The sequence below is a fragment of the Petaurus breviceps genome, unplaced genomic scaffold, assembly GCF_028583685.1.
Source record: "Petaurus breviceps papuanus isolate PSGF00001 unplaced genomic scaffold, PetGlider_PUasm1.0 178, whole genome shotgun sequence".
NCBI lineage: Eukaryota > Metazoa > Chordata > Mammalia > Diprotodontia > Petauridae > Petaurus > Petaurus breviceps.
Genome location: NW_027185777.1, coordinates 19404848 through 19425993, shown reverse-complemented (window position 1 = coordinate 19425993; position 21146 = coordinate 19404848). Strand labels below are relative to the sequence as shown.

The 21146-nt window shown below is 39.2% G+C and overlaps 1 protein-coding gene and 1 long non-coding RNA gene across 2 annotated transcripts in view; one reads left to right on the top strand and one right to left on the bottom strand.

The window, feature by feature from the left end:
- Nucleotides 1-6263, top strand: part of MKX (mohawk homeobox) — a 103262-nt gene extending 96999 nt beyond the window's left edge. The window contains exons 6-7 of the mRNA XM_069086370.1: nt 4430-4463; nt 4587-6263. Coding sequence (XP_068942471.1) covers nt 4430-4463; nt 4587-4773 — 221 coding nt within the window. The 3' untranslated portion in view covers nt 4774-6263. The remainder of the gene's footprint in view (nt 1-4429; nt 4464-4586) is intronic.
- The window catches only part of LOC138159968 (uncharacterized), an 82218-nt gene that overhangs the window by 31193 nt on the left and 29879 nt on the right, over nt 1-21146 (bottom strand). The window contains exon 2 of the long non-coding RNA XR_011168027.1: nt 17562-17676. This is a non-coding gene — a long non-coding RNA (uncharacterized lncRNA). The remainder of the gene's footprint in view (nt 1-17561; nt 17677-21146) is intronic.

The window sequence follows — 21146 nt, the reverse complement described above, 5'->3', positions numbered from 1 at the left end:
TACTAGTACAGGTTCTGAAACTATGCCTAAACTACAAAGATTTCTTTTTAGCCATTTAGTAAATCTATTATAATGTAAGATGAATTAATAAAGCCTTTGGCTTGCTTGTTCTTTCCAAATATGATGTTCCATTTCCTGGATCATAGATTTAGATCTAAAAGGGACATTAGAGGCCATTGAATCCAATTTCTCATTTTACTGATGAGGAAATTAGCTACAAGAGAGGTTAGGGACTTGCTAAGGATTCTATCTCAAGCCAGGTACAAACTCGTGTCACTCTGACTATAAATTCAGTGCCCTATCCAGACACCTGGGTTTTTTTGCACAGACTTCTTTTCCAGTGCCTGGGATGCTCTCATTTCTTACCTCCACCTCTTCACATAAGCTCTCTCCCATCAACTCAAAAGATACCTCCTCCATGATCCTTTTAAGAGCTGCCCCATAAATGTCCCAAATTATCTTGTATGTATTTGGTATTAACCTGACTTTATACATGTTGTCTCCTCACCCACCCAGTAGAATGTAAGGTCCCTGAGGGCAGAGATCTCAAATACCCTCACAGTGCTTTGAATGCTTTTCTTGGACCAGACCTGTAGACTGCTTTGGTATAAGGCACACCCACTGATGAAATTCCATATGCCAGTGCAGATGAATACTTGATCTACAACTTAAATAAACCAATCAGAAATGAGTTATTTGGCACTTACTGTGTGCCAGGCACTATGCCAATTGCTGAGAATACAAAGACAAAAGTAAAACTGTCCCTGTTCTCAAAGAGCTTAGATTCTAGTGGGAAGGCCACATACACATATAAAGTTTATACCATACTGCTTGCAAGGTAGTTTTGGTAAGGAGAATGCTAGTAGCTAGAGGGAACAGGAAAGGCTTCTTATTGATGAAGGTAGTGTTTGAGCAGAGCCTAGAAGGAAAACAGAGAAAGTTGTCTTCAGTAACCAAAGGGTCAAGTATCTTGCTTCAGGGTCATACAACCATGATGTGTCATTGAACGTGGTCTTCTTGACCTTAGATAGGTTCTATCTACTTTGCCTTTTTTTCTTTATGGTGTATGATATAAGACAAGCACTCGTTGACTTAAATAAAATATTTGTGATGTACAGGTCTGAAATTTCAGAGTAGTCTACAAGGTTTTGTCATGTTTTATTTTTCTGTCTGAAGCTACATTTGTCATCATAGCTTTTTTACTGTTCTTTTCTGTGCCTTCCTTTGTTGTCTAATACCAAAGGGTGCATTAGTGGCAGGTTCTTGCCAAGTTCATCATCAGATGTCTCTGTCTCCCATTCCCTGCTTGGGATTGTGGGTGTCTGAGCTGCAGCTCTCATCATGCTCATCCTTAGAACCAGAGGTCAAGATGACCAGATGCGTCTTGATTACGAGTGCATGGTAGAGCTTCTTTGTTGGCCTCTCTGAGGAAAACCTGGGAGCTCTCCTGCTTGTAACTGTAACTTCTTTTTGTCTTCATTCGTAGTAAGAAGGTCATTGTGGGTTTGGTTCCATTTTCTCTGTAACATTGGGAAACATTCAGCTCATTGGTCATTGGATGAAGCTCACATGTTAAAAGGTCCAATAGTTATATTGTTAGTTTACAGTTCAAAGGTTATATTATTCTCTGTCTTCTTTTGAGGGGGAAAACGATGAGTTAAGTGACTTGCCCAGGGTGATACAGATGCTAAGTGTCTGAAGAAGATTTGAACTCGGGTCCTCTTGACTCCAGAGCCAGTGCTCTATCCACTGTGCCACCTAACTGCCCCCCTACCACTCTTCCTACTGTGTAGTAGTGGAAGGATGAAAGCCCCAGGACTAAAGGGACATTTTGTATTGTTTTTGTTTTTCATAATTTCCATGGTCAAAAAACCCTGTGTGCACCATGGCTCCACCTCGCTGCCCCACCTTCATAGCACTCCGTCTCATTTTTGCATATCTCTAATGAGCTCAAGTCCATCTTGCTGACCATGGTCCCACTTCTGCTCTTAACAAGATGTAGCATTTGTCTTGACTTCTTTACCTTTGACTGGTCAGGAGTGAGAGAGCAGGTGGCCCAGAATCACAGAGTTCCTATGTTAGGAGGCACCTCAAAGCCCATCTCATTCAATCCACAGCTGAAAAAGAAGCCCCCCTTCTATCATCCCCAGCAAACAGTCCTCTCACCTTCCCATAAATACCTCCACAGAGGAGGAAACGATCTTACCTTCTGAGGTGGCCATTTCACCTGGGGGCAGCTAGAATTGTTAGTAAACGTTTCCTGGTATCAAGCTTCAATTTGCCTTTTTTTTTTTTTTTAAGCAATCGGGGTTAAGTAACTTGCTCAAGGTTACATGGCCAGTTATTTCTGGGTGTGGTGCTGAGTATCTGAGCCTGGATTTGACCCAGGTCATCCCGACACTGGAGCCGGTGCTCTTACTTGCTGAGCCACCTGGCCACCCCTCAATTTGCCTTTTTGCCCCTTTCTATCCATTAGATCTTCCATCTGGAAATAAGCATACTATAGCAAACTCCTGTTCCACATTACAACTTCTACAGATATCCCCAAGTTGAGCAAAACTCAACTTGATTTTACAGCCCCTTATCAAAGACTTACCAAGTACAGGACCTTGAACACCAGCCTGATGTGAAAGGATATGTTTTTGAGGATACAAAATGAAATCTTTGCCCTAAAATTTCATTTTCTTTACCAGATTTTTTTTGACATAATTTTTTTTTTATTGAGCCTGGGTTTCCCAGTCTCTCCCCAGCTAGAAGTTTAGAGGCCACTCAATGCCTTGATCCTATTGCTGATTGGTATGGGAGTTTTGACCTGATCCACATCTGATCTGGGTCAGTTTGCCCCTCCTTAGATAGTCTGGTGCCCTCCCACTTGGGAGGCCCTCCATAATGGTGCTAAACTTCCTACAGACAACTGATTGGCTTGGCCCCACTGTGGCTGAGAACTCCCAGACTGAAGCGATCCACCAGTCTCAACCTACCCATATTGATTATATTAAATTAGAGGCAGGTTTTACAGGCATTTGCCATTATAACTGGTCTCAGATCTTTTTTAGAAAACTTCTCTCTAACTATATCATCTCTGTCTTCTACTTGTGAACTTCACTTTGTTTTCTTTTAACCAAATGTTTTGTTGACTGATCTTTGGAATTCATCTCCTTTCATTTTTCCTTTATGAATTTTTTCCACAGTACACAAAGAAACCTGCCATAGTGGTTATGGGGGTAAATTAAAGTGTGGTTTGGGCCCCTTTTTGTCAGGAGAAGAGCTCTCTATAACTAGTTCCAACATTAAGAATTTTTCAGGGGCAGCTAGGTGGCACAGTGAATAGAGCACTGACTCTGGAGTCAAGAGGACCTGAGTTCAAATCTGACCTCAGACATTTGACACTTACTAGCTGTGTGACCTTGGGCAAGTCACTTAACCCCAACTGCCCTGCCCTTCCAAAAGAAAAAAGAATTTTCAGTGCCTGGACAGGATGATTAAAAACCAAAGAACTGGGCTGTAGAATTCTCTGGGTAAAACTCAGCTTTCCACAGAGTCAATCTGTGACACTACTATTGTTCAAACCCATAAAAACTGACCATTCCATATATGTACCTTGACCATCATCCAAAGATACAGAGAACTCTGGAGGAGATAAGCCTGTTAGGGATTTGTCCAGTCTTTTGATTGTGCTCTAGACTTTAAAAGTCCCAGTAGTGGCCCATATTACTAATCAGAAATGTCATTTCCTGAAACAAGTAAAAAAATTTATTAAAATTATTAAGTGTCTGCCTCTAAATGGGTAAGGCCATTTTGCAGGATTAAAACACTTTTCTTCTTCTACTGAAGCTATTAGTCTATTGGTAACTTTAAAGGATCAGGTACATGTTTTAATTCAGGCAGCCTTTGAAAAGACCTTACGGCCAGTTAAATCTCAGATTTATCCACATTTTGTAAATATACCAAGTAAAATCTAAGACTGCTTTGGGTCTGTTCTGTATGCATGTTGTCCTATTTATCCAAATCCATGGTTTGTTTTTTTTTTCCCTCTTGCGGAATGCAACGTTTTTTCTCTTCTTGGAGGAGCTTAACATTTTTGTCTTTGTATTTCCAATGCCTAGGAGAGTCCCTTACACATAGTAGGCTCTTAAAAAATGCTTGCTGAATTGAACCGAATTCTCTTTAAGTTCCCTATGATTCTACATATCCTGTTAAGTGGCACTTCAGTCTTCCTATCTTTGCAAAGAGATTTTGGTAATACATGGCACACTCATTTTATCTTTATTAATATATTAATTTATTTTCTATAATATATACATTTTCTATAATAATTATTTTATCTTTATTAATATATATTATATATATATATATCCAGCACCCTACCCCAGTGAGCTTTTCCTTTTTTTTTTTAAGGAAAATAATTGATTTTTACTTTTCATTTCAGACACTCTGGAAAATGGATCCAATAAGTGTGACAGGTGAGGAAACTGTTCTCGATTTTTTTTTTTTGCAAGTTATAATTTGTGACTAATTTGGGAGAATGGTGATTGGGGCCACACTCGACATGTAAAGACCTTCTGTTTTGTTTTGCCTAACTCTAGTGCAGCTAATGGAAAGGGGGCAAGTAAAGATGAAACCTACTGGAAGGAGATCAATGCAGCTATGGCCTTAACTAATCTCGCACAGGGAAAGGACAAAGTGCAGGGCACCACCAACTGCATCATTCAGAAATCATCGCATATATCAGAGGTCAAGACTGTCAAAGTGCCACTAGCCCAGCAGTTTTAAATGCTTGCTAACTGCGGGATCCAATGGACATTCCTCACGCCATTTGCATTTCTGTCAAGTCAGAACCTGAGACCTGGAGCAAATGTCAAAAACTGTTCCCTTCCCGACATGGTCAGTAAAGCAGTTACTCCCTTCAGACTTTTTGGTCTTCTTTTTTTTTTAATTATATTAAATAAATTGTCCAGTTGCTTCTATAAAAGACATATAAATTATAAAAAAATCAGTTTTTATCAAAATATTAACTTATTTTATGTTACTCAAACTATGCATAAAATGTCTGCATTGCTATTACAATAAGTGCCTTGCTTTCCAAAAATAAGCTCTAACGTGGGCATAGCAGAATGGTTATGCCTCAAAATGACAATGCCATAATGCTTATTAGTCTATGTATTATTCCAGATGGGCCTGACCATTCCAGGGCTGAAACCATAACTGCTGAGGGCCCTTGAAATATATTCAGTATTTCAAAATTTTAAAACTTGGAGATCTGTTCAGTTTAAAGGAAATGTCCCCTTTTAAAAAAATTCCACAGTATTAAGTATGGTCCAATGTATCTGTCAGACTGGCATTAAGTTCCTTGTGCATGTTTCTTGCTGTCTATGCAGTATATTATCCACTGCCGTCATAACTCACTTCGTTGAAAAGTGCAATACTCCACACAATGTGTATATGTAAGAAACAGTGTGTCCAAATTATTTGAAAAGATTAAGCTATGCACCATGTTCAGTTAGACATCCCTTATGGCAAGCTTCACCAGAAAACTTCCTTCCTCCACCCAGCTGAAATTTCGCTTTGGATTTTTTCTTTCTTGAGCTTTGCTACACACTGTTTAAAGTTGTTAAATAAATAACCAAAAAAATTTTTTTGTACAGAATTAAACATGTAGTCCCATATCTTACTTGTTTTGGAACTCGGTGTCTTGCCATGATGGAAATGGTTATAGCTATGGCATGGTCAAAACAGCATTGGTGTGAAATCGGGAGGTTTAAATTGATAGTCTATCTTTCAAGGAGCAAAAGACAGAGATAAATATATGTTTGTGTGTATGTGTGGGTATGCACAAACAAACACACACACAATAAAGTCACCCCACAAATTAAAAGCATATAGTCCCTGTAATATTGAAAGGTCATTAGGTTTTGCCAAGGAGATTAAGTGCCGATACGAAATCATGCATTTTAAAGAAATAACATCTCAAATTTTGGAACAAAATTGCCATTGAGTGAAAATAATAAATACAAAAATGGAGGGGGGGAGCACCATCTTTTCTTCAGTCAAATAACAATATCCTTGAATTAACAGTGGAAATTCTGAATATGACTTAAGAGTATACCAACTATAGAAAGATGAAAAAGGTTTGATTTGTTGGGAAATGGGATAGGAATTTTTTTTTCCATTTGTAAACTATTCTGTTCCTTAAAAAAAACAACTGGAATAGTGCATGTTTGTGTATGTGTGTGTGTGTGTGTGTGTGTGTGTGTATGAAAGAGAGAGCATGAACACCCTAATAATGCATCCAAATGGTAAAATTCTCCTTTATTTTTCAGAATACTTTTACAAAACCTTGTCTGCTCCAGTATACTAAATTATTTGAGTCAGAAAAAAAATCCATCTTGGTGTACCTTGTAGGACACTTTTCATTGTAACATAGCTTTGGGGGTTGGGGTTATTTAGTGTATGATAAAGATAATTTGATATAAAAATATTTTGTATATATATTTTTTACTTTGTTTTTCTAAATTGCTGTTTGCAATGACATCTGAGTGTCTTGCAAGAAGTATGCACCAGGACTGTATGAACAAATGGAGTACATGTTTTGTTGTCTTTAGGCGGTCAGAGTTCCATGATGCATTTCGATATTTTACATCCAGAATTTTTCCATAATGTGAGCAGATAACTGAAAACTAATGACAAATACTTCACTTTTGTTCATACTATCATAAGTTATTCAGGCATTAATTATCTTGTGACAATACTTTGTTTTTGTTTTGACAAACTTCAGTTCAAGGTATGCAGAATATTTTCATTTGAATTAATGATCATTCAGCACTGTCATCTTTTTTTTTTTTAAGCAGCAACAAATTTGTTTTTCAGTATAAATGTAGAAGATAAGCCATTGTGGAACACGTGTGTTGGTTTTTTTAATCACCAAAGTATGGAGATTGGTCCATAAACACATTAAGTCCATTTTACAATTAACGAATACTTGGCATTATTTCCTACAGTAATTATCTTTAATTTATTTTTCCTTTTGCTGCTTTAACATTTTCTGGAAATGCAAATGCTTCTTCTGTTCCCCACCTCTCCCCCCACCATTTCCTTTTAAAAGAAGAATCTTGAACAACGCTGAGCCAACAGCTGAAAATCAAAGTCATAATTTATATTGTAGAGAAACGTTATTACCGCTGTTCCTTGTTTTGCCATATGTAATCATTTTAATAAAATTAATTACTGCCAAAAATCTCGACAGCTTTGGAATAAATGTTAATTTCTGTTCCTTAATCATCACATGCACGCTATTTTCTTTTGGGGCCAGACCAGGTTGGGAAACAGTGAGTGTATGTTAAATGAAGACTCATGTTTTAAGAGTTTTCATGAAGAGCATTGACTTAAACTAGTGTTTCAGCTTTCATCACTTTATGTCCCCCTTCTGAGAGCAGAGCAAGGAGAACATGGAACTAACTTGTGAATCACATAAAGAGTTCCCATTTTCCTATAACCTAGGGAAGAACATTTATATGCAATTCAGTTCTATTCAACAAACGTTTATTATTCCATGAACTCTATACTAGATCCTGGGGGAAATATAATCCCTGCCCTCATTCAACTTACTGTCCTGTAGGGGGAGATGATGTGAACACAAATAACCATAATACAAAATAATATGTGACTGATGGCATTTAAGAGGTGTAAAATATGTGGATTTCATTGGATGGGAGGGGAGCAGTTAAATGAGCTAATGGATAGAGTCTGGACTTGTCAAGGAAGGCATGGATTCAAATTATGCTTCAGATACTTAGCTTTGAGGCCGTTGGGAAATCACTTAAAACTTTCAGCATCAATTACCCCACCTGTGAAATGGGGTCATAATAGCATCTACTTTACAGGGTTATGGGGAGGATCAAAGAAGAATAAGATATGTAAAGTGCTTTGCAAATAAACCTTATAAGCACTACATGGTGATCATGATGATGATGAAGATGATGGTGGTTGGTATCCTTACTGACTGAGTGATTCAGGAAAGGATTTATGGAGTATATGGTTACTAAAAGGAATGAATAAATCATTTTCCTCCTACTGGGTTGTTTTTTTAAAAATTGTATTCTATGCTTGGGTATCTATGGATGAGGATATTTTGGAAGAATATACAGACAGGAAAATGAGTTTCTGGGTGAGAAGAAAAGGGAGATCAGGGAAGGGAATGTTGACCAAAAAAACTCAAAGAGGAGATTGGGACTGAGACATTTAGAAACTGGGGTACCTGTAGAGGTTCAGAACAGAAAAAGAAAGGCCCCGACCTTCCTTTCTTGCCATTCCACAAGAGGTAAGTCTTCACTATTGAGGGCTTAAACTGTGGTGACAAATTCCTAATTGTTCTCCCTGAGAGGAATCTCCCCTCTCTTTAACCCATCCTCCACAGAGCTGCTGAAATCAAAATCAAAATCTTTCTAAAGCATAGGTCTGAACCCTCACTACTCAGTGAGGGAAACCTCAGTGACTTCCATGCAGAGGTCTGCCAATGCTAGTGCGGACGAACTGATAAGTGCCAATTGATAAATTTTCAATGTGAACGTTTACACCTCAGAAATTAGGGAACTGTAAATCAGGGCTTGATTTATCATCTCGATGATTGGCTAGACTTAAGGCAGCAATGGAGGAAATACTAATAATACAAATTCAACTTAAAAGTGTTTCATGTGAGACCTAAATATTTACCAGCAAGACTAATTAACTAAATAAATAAACAAATAGATGAATGAGTGAATAAATGAGTAAAATGAATGAATACATAAATATATAGGTAAATAAATAGATGAAAGAATGAACAAATTAATGAATAAAATACAAATATAAAATAATAAAATGTCCTTTATCTTGCTCCTAGGAAAATATACAGACTCCTGATTGGTATTTAAAACTCTGCACAGTTTTGCTATAAACTTCCTTTCCTCATGTTTCACATTAGTCCCCTTCATACACTTTCAGTTCTAGCCATACGCCTCTGCTCACTTCCCTCCCATTCTCCATTGGGCATTTCATCTCCTGCCTCCATGTGTCTTTGCACAGGCTACCCCCTCATGCCTGGAATGCACTCCCTCTTATCTCCAACACCTATTATCCCGGCTTTCTTCCATCTCCCACAGAAGCCTTTCTTCTAGTTATTCAAAGGTTCACAAATTTGGAACTAGAAGGAACAATGTGGACAGGTAATATTCCAACCCCTTAATTTTCGATGTTGTTTTCTTCCACATCTGACACTTCCTTGCCCCATTTGGGATTTTCTTGGCAAAGATACTGGAGTGGTTTGCCATTTTCTTCTCCAACTGATTTTACCTATGAGGAAACTGAGGCAAACAGGGTTAAATATCTTGCCCAGGGTCAAACAGCTAGTAAGTGTCTGCAGTTAGATTTGAACTTAGGTCTTCCTGACTCTATAGGGGACCATCTTGCTGGCCTTATTTTACAAATGAAGAAACTGAAATTCAAAAAAATGGAATGCTTGCTAGAGGTCATGCAGGTGATAAGAGGCAGCCGAGCCAGGATTCAGACTTGTGTTTTTGGCATCAGTGGATCATCTCTCTGTGGCTGGAAGGGACCTCAGAAGTCATCTAGACACAAGCTTAAATTCTACCAGGGAACCTCAGTGTCCTTTGTTCTGTGCCACACTGCTTTCCCTTGTGTTCTACCCTTCCTCCAATGACCTGGCATGTCTTTATCTGTTTACATTTTATGTCTCCAAGAAGAACCCAAGCTCCCTGAGAGCAGATATGGTTTTTCATTTTTGCCTTTATAGGGCATACTCCTAACATAGTGCTTTTTCTAGGGCATACCCCAGTGCTTTCTGTACTCGGTAGGCTCGTAGGATTGAATTGAATTGGAAGAGAGAGCTAGGGGTGCACTTCTATGCATTATAGAGATGAGGTTATCATGTCCCCAGACACAGGTCAAGATGATCACCATGTGGGGAAGGATTTCCGAGTGTCAATGATTGCATCTCTTTCTTCCCTTGGCTCAAGGAGAATCTGCTCAAGATGTTTTGGACAGAGAAGTCCAAGAGCTGCCTTCTGGCTGTCCCAAGTAGCAGCAATGTTTAACAAACAAAGGCAACAGCCTGGAGCTACATGGAAAACAACTCTGCTCAATGGCACGGCTTCATACAAATAAACAGACAGAGTACAAGCAGACTTGAGGCTCTTTCACTCTGTTGGGGATGATTTAGGTGTGGTCCTGTCTAGAGACTGAGAGACTAAGCAGATGAGGCCTCCAGACCGCTCCCGGCTCTTGAGTTCTATGGCTATGGTACCCAAGGTTCATGAGAGTGCCTTGGCTATCCACCCATGCCAGAACAATGGTATGGAGGGAGCACAGGACTTGCGATGAAGAAGATCTGGGTTTGATTTATGCTTTGGATACTCACCAGTTCTGTCACCTTAGGCAAGGTGCCTAGACTCTGTAGGCCTCAGTTTCTTTCTGTAAATTAAATGAGTTGACCTTGAAGACTTCTAAGCTATGATATTTTGTAGGTCTTCAATAGAAAACAAGATTTGAAATTGTGACTTCAGGGAACTTAGAAAATGAAGCCCCTCTGAAGAGAGGTGGTGGGCTACAGGTGCAGAATGAGGCATATGTATTCAGATAATATCAGAGCGTTTGAACTGTACTTCCTTGTTACAAGGGAGGGAGTGCTCTGTTGAGAGGAGGGAATCATTGAGAAGTGATAGCAGCATAAGAAGAAAGCTTTGGTAAAATGAATGTAGACCTTGAACTGATTCCAGTGGGTTTGGTGCCAAAGGACTATCAACCCTGGGCTTATTTATTTATTTTTTAATGTAATGGGGGCAAACAGGGGAGCTGCTGGACAAAGGGACCACCCAGGGTCTACTATGTCATCCCAAAGCACCAAATGTGTGTTTATCTGTATCCAGGCATTTCTGTGGCCTTGGGAAAGGAGAGAAAGGGCTCAATCAAATTGTAAACATGAGATGAGCACCTTGGCAGAAAGAGTTTATCCTATGTCACTGACAATGCATCCTCGGAGAAGTGGAATGTTTACTTAGAACAGGAGAGGGCTTTCTGTTGGCCAAAAGAAGAATTGTTGGTTTTGCTTTCGATTTTTTTGTTTTAAACAGGTGAGCCAAACAAGTTCCTGACTTTGAAAAAAAAAATAAGTAAAACTGACTTTATTTATGTATTTATTATAAATTATTACCCATAAATCCATGCCATGAAGAAAGCATCTAAATAAAGTTCCTACAGTGAGTGCTAGCCCAAACACAGTTAAGGGAAGTTAGTATTTCGTTGCTTTATTAGGGTATAAAAAAAAAAAAGGAAATGCCTCTGGGGTACTTGTATATACTTTGACCTTCAAACTTTCCCTCAGTTGTATTTGCACAGCTTCTTATCCCCTTTAGGTAGGAAAAAATAGCACATTACATCGAATTGGGAGGGCCCTTTCTTCTCTAGATCAGAGGTTCTTTTGTGTCATGGACCCTTTTGGCAATAGTCTGGTGAAAGCTATAGGCTCCTCAGAATAATATTTTTAAATGCATTAAATAAAATGCATGGGATTGCAAAGGAAAACATTCATATTGAAACAGTTATCCCAATGTTTTTTAAAAAACAAGTTCATGGGCCCCAGGCTAAGAAGCCCTGGTCTAGATGTTCATGGGTGAGAAATACAAGGCCCCACTGGAGTCATAGAGAATGAACCAGCCCTTGGTGAAGGAGTGCCTTCTTTGGTTTTGCACACCCTCTCAGGGCCACTCAGTTCTTCATAGAATTCTCCAGGCTTTAACGTACCCTGTAAAATCTGTTTGACCAACAACCCCCACCATTTATCACTATATTCCTAACTACCTCTGCTTTCTGGATATCTTAACTCCCCAAAGGGCTGTCAATTTAACCGTAACTGCCTAACAACCGCCAAGTCTCACTTTATGAGCTGCTGTTGAGAGTTTAGCTATTTAAGGCTGATTTTAAACAATTTTTATTGGCTCTTCATGGCATTTGCTTGATTTACAATGCTGTAAATAACCACAAATTGGAGAAATTTCTTCCCTTCACGGTTATAGGCAAAGATTGAAATCACCATTCTGTTATCTCTCACCACATACACAGCAGGGCCCTCCAGGCCACTGTTCGCTTGGTAACTTTCCCAAACCATACAAGATTGAGTCCTTGGGTGGAAGACCCTCAAGAAAAGCAACGGACATCCCTGTCTCTGCCTTCTCTCTCAACATAAACTATGTCAGTGGCTGGGTTTTTGAGTGGCCTGGGTGTCATTCTCTATGACAATGGGGGACTCTCACGTGGTAAAAATTACTTCATAAATTTCATCAAGTGGTTTATATTTTAACAGATGTCTCAAATGTGTGACTTTTTTTTTTTAGAGAAAAAGATTGAAAAGTAGCTGTCAGACATCCACATTCTCTTTACTCCCTTCTCATGTGGTGCCCCTATGGACCTCTTTAGAATTCTTTTCTCTCAGCCTCTGTCCTGCCTTAGCTGTGTTAGGAACTGTAGGATGTAGCATAGGTGTTAAATCTATAGAATTTGCCTATATAAGATAGCTATATAACCTATGAAGGCTGCCTGATGGAGCTATAGAAGATGGCCTTCATGACTTACCTCTAGACTCTATAGTAGGACATAACCTATATAGGATTTCTGATGGATCTACAATGTCTATCAGCTCCATGTGGTATCGAGAGCAGGCATAAATAAAATAGAAGGTATCTGATAGAGTTATGACACAGTCTCTGGACTCTATAAGTTATTTCTGGGATCTATAGGATAGAGCCTACATGGGTTATGACTCTATGTGTAGTTTTCTTTAGTATATCTGTGAGAAGCAACATGGTATAGCGGATAGTATACATGGTATAGCAGATAGTATACATAGTATAGCAGATAATAAGTTTGCCTCAGGAAGGCAGAAAGACGTGGGTTTGATTCCAGCCTTTGATACATGCTGACCTTATGCTTCTGAGCAAAATAATTCATCTCTCAGTGTCCCCAGGCAATTCTCTAAGACTAAAAATGTAATTTGCATCATAAATGGGGCTCCCTACACTAATGAAATCACAGGTCTGAACTGAAAGACATGTCTACTGGATTCCTTGCCATGCCCTTCAATTGCTTCAGCATGTCAAAGGTCTGTTATCTGAGCAGACAAAGACCTGGATTTGGAGTCACAACACCTGGATTTCCAGTCGGAGTTCTGGTCACATATTTCCTGGTGACCTAAGTCACTCTACTGTCTGGGTCTCAATTTTATCAACTGTAAAAGGAGGAGGTTGAACTAGGCAACATCCATTTTAAGTTACTTCCAGTTCAAAAGTTATGGAACTATGAAATGCCTTGCTGCTGTTCATGTCCTTCTCCAGCACATTTTACAGAAGAGGAAACTGAGGCAAACAGGGTTAAGTGACTTGCCCAGGGTCACCCAGCTAGTAAGTGTCTCAGACCAGATTGGAACTCAGGAAGATGAGTTTTTCTGACTCCAGGCTGTATCAGCAATGGGAGCGCGCTTCCCGAACGCTGGGTGGTTGCTGTGCGTGGGGAGAGGAGGACCTTTGCCTGAGGTAGCCTGTTCTGTTTCAAAGGCTTGAAAATGTGGGTGCTTTCTACTTTATCTACCTGTGCCAATGTCATAACTACTCTGATGGCTTTCACTTTCTGGTTTTGGGACTCAGTCTTTTGGTATCTTAATAAATTTTCCAGCTTATTCCCCCATATGGCAAGCATGATGTATTTTGTGATGGATAATTATATCAGCATATTTGTAATCTCCATAGGCATTGTGAATATGGCATTGCTGATACATTTGGCGACCAGGATGGGATCACAAAATGTCAGGCCTCTATTTGGAAGCAGTGGGGCTTTGGAGGGAGAAATGGCTATTCCAGGATGGGAGGATTTGCCTTATTCCTCTCTAGCCAGAGAATGGGCTAAAAGCACAGGGCCCTGTGAAAACTGGGAACCAAGGCTAAAAGAGGGAGAACCTGGAGATTTGGAAAGATGTTTGAAAGCAATACCCATAGAACCAGGCAAAGAACTGGCAGGAGTGTGCAGGAGAGGCTGGGTGCTGCTAACAAGTTATCACTTTATGTGTAAAAGTAGGGATAAGCTGCTGAAGGAAAGAGCTCGGATGGCTAGGGAGTCAGCTGGTTTGCCTGAGGATTCTTCTGTGTCACAGCACTCAGAAGAGCAAACTGGAGGGACTCATGTGGTCCAGGAGCAAGCTACTGTTCATGTAGCTAAAAGGAAGCAAAAAACTAGCAGAACGAATGCACATGCAGCTTTTGTACAGGCTGGGAAGAGTTGCCCTGACAGCTTCCAGGAGAATGTGTGTGAGGAGAATGGAGCAAGGTTAGATGAGGAGTCTTCTAATGTAGAAGCTCTCCCCATATGAAGAAGAAGACAGGAGAACCACCGAGGCAAAACAGTCCAGGGAGATAATTGAGGATTTCACTCAACAGGAGATCACTGATATATTGAGTAGATTCACCCAAAGAATGGGGGAGTCTTTAGTGTCTTGGATAGTAAGAATCACTGATGAAGGCACTGGAGGAATAACACTGGACAATGAGGACTGTTTAAAATTCATAAGTATCAGTCAGAATCCTTTTGTACACCAGGCTTTTAGGGATCACCATATGCAAGGAGGAAATAACAAAACTAATCTTCTAGCTTTAGCTGCAGAAGGATGCAAAAAGCAATATCCTACTGAATCTATGTGGCCTAGGGGAGACAGACCCTGGTACTCACTTAGAGACTGTATGAGAAAGCTAAAGGAGGAGGTAATGAAAACTGCTATCCTGATTGGAGATGCAAATGCATATTATGATACCCCCCTAGGAGTTCCTCATAGAAATATCATAGTGAAGACGGCTCCTCCTGCTTATAAGCACCTAATTCTGACTCTATTAATTGGAGAAATAGGGCACCCTCTTTCAGAGGTGCTGGATAAGATTTCACAATTAAGCGATTTAGGGGAATGGGAAAAAGACAAATTGCCTCGAGAGAGAAGAGTAAACAGCCAGAGGATTCATAGACAAAATAGACCAACAAGAAGGGAACTGTTTACTGCTCTATTAAGAGCAGGGGTGGACTTCAGAAGAATAGATGGTATTCCAACTGAAGAGCTGCATAAGCTGTACCAAGAAAAGGTACTTAGCATTAGAATGAACAGGGAAGTAGGAACCACCCCTGCAGGTATTTCTGAATCTGAATTTTTGTATCCAAGTTTGCCCCACCTTCAGGGAGATAGGCCAAGCCCCAGCCCAGATAAAAGAAATATGCAGAAGAGATTGCAGACCCCATATTGGTTTAACAATATATTGGAAGAATGGATCAACTACTGTGACTAGGGCACTGCTTGATACTGGGGCTGAGGCCACACTTATCTATGGAAACCCTGATAAGTTTAAACATGGAACTCCTATTACCATCACAGGTCTAGGAGGTGCTGAAATATCAGGCTCAGCATTCTACCTACCTTACCACCTAATTGACCCCTGCACCACCTAGCTACATCCTAATAAACAGTCTTCTCAAGTTGGCACAGCTAACAAAACACATAAAAATATAAATTAGCAGCCACCTTTGTGGTAATGAGTTTTTTCTGAATGTTAGCTAATCTGGTTTTGGGGCTGTAGACCTACAATCAGTCATAAGCCTTGTAATCACAATTTCTCCATGACACCTTGGTAGGACCCACCAGAACTTGTCCTCTGCTGTCATCTCTTTCAAGAACCTAGGATTACCTCCATTCCAGGAAGCAGCATTAGGCATAGGACTTTAATGGAGACACCTTAAATTAGCCCATCAAAAACAGAGCTCTCTGTCTTCTTTCTTTACCCAATCTCCCCATTACCATTAGTAACACATTCCTGGCCCCTGTCCTCAAATTTTTCTACTTTTCCCTTTACCCTCTTTTAAGTCCTTATTCCATTTCCATTTCCTGCACATCTATTCCTTCATCTAGCTGAATTTGAAATGCTGACCAATTGGATGGCATGATAGCTAGGTGGCAGAGTGGGCCAGTGCCCATTCCATCCAGCTGGGTTGGTGCCATGGGATGGGAGCATCAATCTCAACCAAATTATGTAGATTGTCTCTGGTTATTTATTGAAGACACTAAAATGCCTTTTCATTGATGTGGAATTTATTGGTATATTGCCCTATCTTCTGTATTGGATTGTAAGTTATTTAAAGGGCAGGGGCCATGTTTTCTATTTCCTCTATTCTTATTCCCATAGTGGATATTGGAATGTCTTATGTGCCGCATGAGGCAATATAAAGGCTTGTTAGATTCATTGGATTGATTTATATGTGGGGCCCCTGTAGACACAACTTTGGTCTTCATGATCTCCAGACACTAACACAGTCAACTACCAGGTTGAATCTACATTGACCTTGTAAAGCATTGTTGCAAAAGATCTTTAGAAAAGATTTAGCACGTTGACAAAAATCATAGGTACAGAATCAATGTGAACAGTATTGCAAATAATTCACACTTTAACCTTGCTGGCATGACTCCTTGAACCCAGCTAAAAACATTTACAATGCCATGCTCTGAGATGGAGATCTCAGAAGCAAAGTAGTATCAATAGCACACAGAGATTCAGGGAACTGAAATTCCCTCCAACACTGTAGACCATTTATAATTTATAGTCTTTATAGAGTTTCTTGGGGCACAGAGAATTTAAGTGGCATGTACATGGTCAATCAATTAATAGGTATCAAAGGTACTGACTCTAAGATGGTATTCTATCTACTATGCTACATATCTAACTCTTCCCCCAGCCCCCAAAATGTATCTGCAGTTTATTTATTTATATTTTTACTAAATTTGGAGTTTTATTGTGAATTTTATTAGCAAACAAACACCTCAATATAATAATAATAATAGTAATAATATTTTAAGAAATGTTCTTTTCAAAGACCTTTACATATACAAAAGGGACAAAAAAGCTGGTATACTTATAGTTCTGTTATTTTTGTTTTTAAGAAAAATATACAGTTATCCCTTCTACATCACAACTTTCCCCATCCCAGTTTTTTTTTTTAAAGCAATTGGCGTTAAGTAACTTGCTCAAGGTTACACGGCCAGTTATTTCTGGGTGTGGTGCTGAGTATCGGAGCCCAGATTTGATCCCCAGGTCATCCCGACACTGGAGCCGGTGCTCTTACTCGCTGTGCTACCTGGCCGCCCCCCCCCCATCCCAGTTTTAATATATCATGGATCAGCATAAAAAATTAAATGGGAATTTGGGGGGAGTTTTGCAGAAGTCACAGATGACACAGAAAAAGTTTAGAAGCTCAGAAATGCATAAAATTTATGCATATATTTGTACAATGTCAACATATTTCATCTTTTAATACCACAGTAATTCAGACTTCTTCCTTGGTACAAATGGAGGGCCAAAAATGTTTATGCAGATTTTCCAAATCACACAAGAGTCATGCTCTTAACCCAGGCAATGTGGAGGAAAAAAACATATATATTAAGGTTTAAAAGGTAGTGACAAAGCTGTTCTATTTGCTTATGTCACTTTCTGTACCTTTTTTGTTTTCTTTGGTTGTTGTCATCACATAAATTATCCTTCAGGTCCTGCTTATTCAATTCGGCCTCAGAACAAGTCTTCCCATGTTTCTCTGAATCCATCCATTCTGAACCTGCAATTTAGAATACTGTCACTAGGTGGCAACGCGGCCTTGATCTCATGGTTCACACTGTAGGAACATGTTCTGCACCAGCTTTTCAGGGCATGCTCTCCTGGATTTATAGCCATGAAATACGAACATTTTATTTATTTTTAAAAATTATATTAATAAAGTAACCATTGGATGAATTAAACAGACTTGCAGTGTAAGAAGTATGATACCTTAGAACTGGGATTATTAGCCTTTTGTGTGTCATGGCAGACTAGTAAAGCCTGTGGGTCCCTTAGAATAATGTGGTTTTTTAAATGCACAAAACAAAATAAGCAAGATTACAAAGGAAATCAAATATGTTGAAGCATAGTTACTAAATATATACATATATTTATTTAAACTTACATATGTTTAATTTAACCCATATATATTTATTTGACCTAGAGTCCATGAACTATGTGTACATACACACACACACACGTGTGAATTCATTTATTTAAAAGTTGCTCCAAAGCAGGAGTTCTCCAAACCAAGGGTCCACGAATTGTATGTGTGTATATTTTGTATGTGTGTGTATATAAAACTGACTATATACACATAAATTATATCTGTATATATATGTGTGTGTGTGTAGATAGGTATATAGGTAAGTAGATAGAGAGAGATAGATAGATGATAGATAGATAGATAGATAGATAGATAGATAGATAGATAGATAGATAGATAGATAGATAGATAGATAGATAGATGTGTGTATTTATAGTTCATGGACCCTGGTTTAAGAGCCCCTGCTGTGGAGCAACTTCTAAAGAAATCAATAAATGCCTAGATCCGACTGAGCATTTTTCTTTTAAACAATCACATAGGATCACAGATTTAGAGCTGTACAGGAAAGGAAAATCCCTCCCCCTCATTTTGCAGATAAGGAAACCCAGGACCAGAGAATTTGATCAATGCATCCTCATTTGTTCTAATTCTAATTCAGTCACAAACTTTGACTAGCATGTACTTTTCCAAATACTAACCCCTACTTTCTCTCAACACATAATTAAAATGTTCCTGGGAATTGTTTGTGTAAGGACCTAGAACTTTAGTTTCTTAGTTTCAAAGTTTCAAATCCCAATTGATTTCTCTCTTGACAAGCTGGTCCCTTTAACTAGAGTCCTCTGTCTGTTTCTAGGCTAACCAAAGGGAAGGGGAAGTCTGCCTTCCTAACTTCCTAGATGTTGGAAGGCATCTATTTTTCCTTCCCTCGTGTGACAGAAGCAGAGAGGGGGAAAAGCTTTCTCCTAGGAGATGCTGTTCAGAGCTTTACAAGCAGACCCTTTGGTGACCTTCTAACTCTCCTCCACACACCAAGGTGTGAGAGATTCAGAGGACCTGAGGTACTTTGTGACCTAGGACAAGCCCCTCACTTCTTGGGCTTCTGTTTCTGTGTCTGTAAAATGAACACACTGTACAAGATGACTTCTAAGGTTCCTTCCAGTTCTAAATATTCCTGTCTGTGTTCTCCCTGATTCTTGACAGTTTTTTTTGTCAAGAATTTGACAATTTTGTCTCTTTTCTTTTTGAGAAGAAACCTCTTCTCCACGATGATGATTTAAAGAAATAAGACATTCTCTGCTGGGTTGTCACAGCAACCTGTAACATTTGCAAACTGCTCTAGTAAGAGGAAAGAAAAGTAATTTCTGAAAGAACCCATTATCCTTTAATTATAGTTGGACATTTTCAATCCAGGTGTTTGAATATTAGATTTAAATCAAGAGTCCTTAACCTGGGGTCTATGAATTTTTTTTTAATTTGATAACTGGTTCTTTTGGTATAATTGGTTCTTTTTTAATCCTATGTACTTTATTTTCCCATTTAGAAACATTATCCTGAGGAGTCCATAGGCTACAGATTGCTAAAGTGGACCATGATACAACAAAAAAAGATTAAGAACCTCTGATTTAAATGGATTTTGACACTCTTTTTTCACTATGGCACTACAAAACCTCCACATTGAAAAGGACCTCAGAAGCAAGGCAAGGCAATAAGCATTTATTAAGGGTTTACTATTTGCCAGGCTGAGGATACAAAAAGAATCAAAAAGATAGTCCTTGCTCTCAAGGAGCTTACATTCTAATGGGGAAAAACAGCACATAAAAAGGAGCTGGAAACAATGTCAGGGAAGAGACCAAGTTGAAGCATAGTAGTAAAGTCCAGAGAGCAAGGGAGTGAAGTGTGGTTGACCTGGGCCTGTTCCCAAAACAGAGGCACCTAGAAGGAACTTGCTAATGGAAGAAGGGAGCAACATGGTAGAGGGATGTTCCAAGGTGAGAAGACCTTGTCAGAGGTCACTTAGCCCAGTCCATACCTGTGTCCCCACTTGTTTAATTATAAATCCAGTCATATTCTTAGTTTAAATATTCAATTATTTGAATCTACTTAGTGTTTTGAAAAATATCCCCATTCTAGTCTTTAAACATGGATACATCTTAAAATTCTCAGGACTTCATTTTAGTCAACTTCTAAGATTCTTTTTTCATAGTGACCCAGATATGATGATGACAATTTTGTGCAATGTGGGAAGTGGGATATAAGTGCTGAAGAAATGTGGAACACCCAACTTGGTGAGAATTCCAGATGCTGTTCCCAAAACACTGGCAGAAACATAATTCTTCAAGTGGCAAGGATGAAATGAGGATTAGAGAGTGTACTTCAGTTGTCAACCTAAAATGCCAAGTATTATGGGTCAAGGCACCATCCCAGGTTTAAAAAGTCATTTCTAGCTTCTAACACAATGCCTTGCACACACAGGTACTTGTCTTACTTTATTTTTATTAGGACCTGTGATTTCAGCAACGGAGGAAACTCACAGGATGAGGACTTCTTCTGCTAATGTAGAGAGTAGGTATCCACTCCATCACCTAAGGTCTTATAGAGTTGCCTAGGGGAGCTGAGAGCTAATTGACTTGTACAAATCCGAATGTCAGAGGAACCATTTGAACCATTTCCAACTCTAAGCTGCCTCTCTATCCACAACACCGGCTACCTATCTAATAAATGTTTGTTGAACAGAATTAAATCATACATGCCAAAATTTTCAAAATTGTCAGACTCGGGGAAGAAAAAATATCATATTTCAGATGGGCAAGTTTCTTTAGCAGCAGTGATTCATCACCAAGTATGGTGGCACACATCTGTCATCCCAGCTACTGGCAAAATTGAAGATTGTGGATCACCTGAGCCCAGGAGTTCTGTGTTGCAGTAGAATAAATCAATTGAGTTTCCACTCAAAGTTCAGTATTAATATGGTGAACTATCAGGGGCAGGGACCAAATTGCTTGAAGAGGGGGCAAACCAACCCATGTTAGAAAGGGAAGAGGTCAAATCTCCCACACTGATCAGTAGTGGGATACAGTTGAGAAAGAAAAAAAGAAACAAAGAAGGAAGAAAGGAAAAAACGAAGGAAGGAAGGAAGGAAGGAAGGAAGGAAGGAAGGAAGGAAG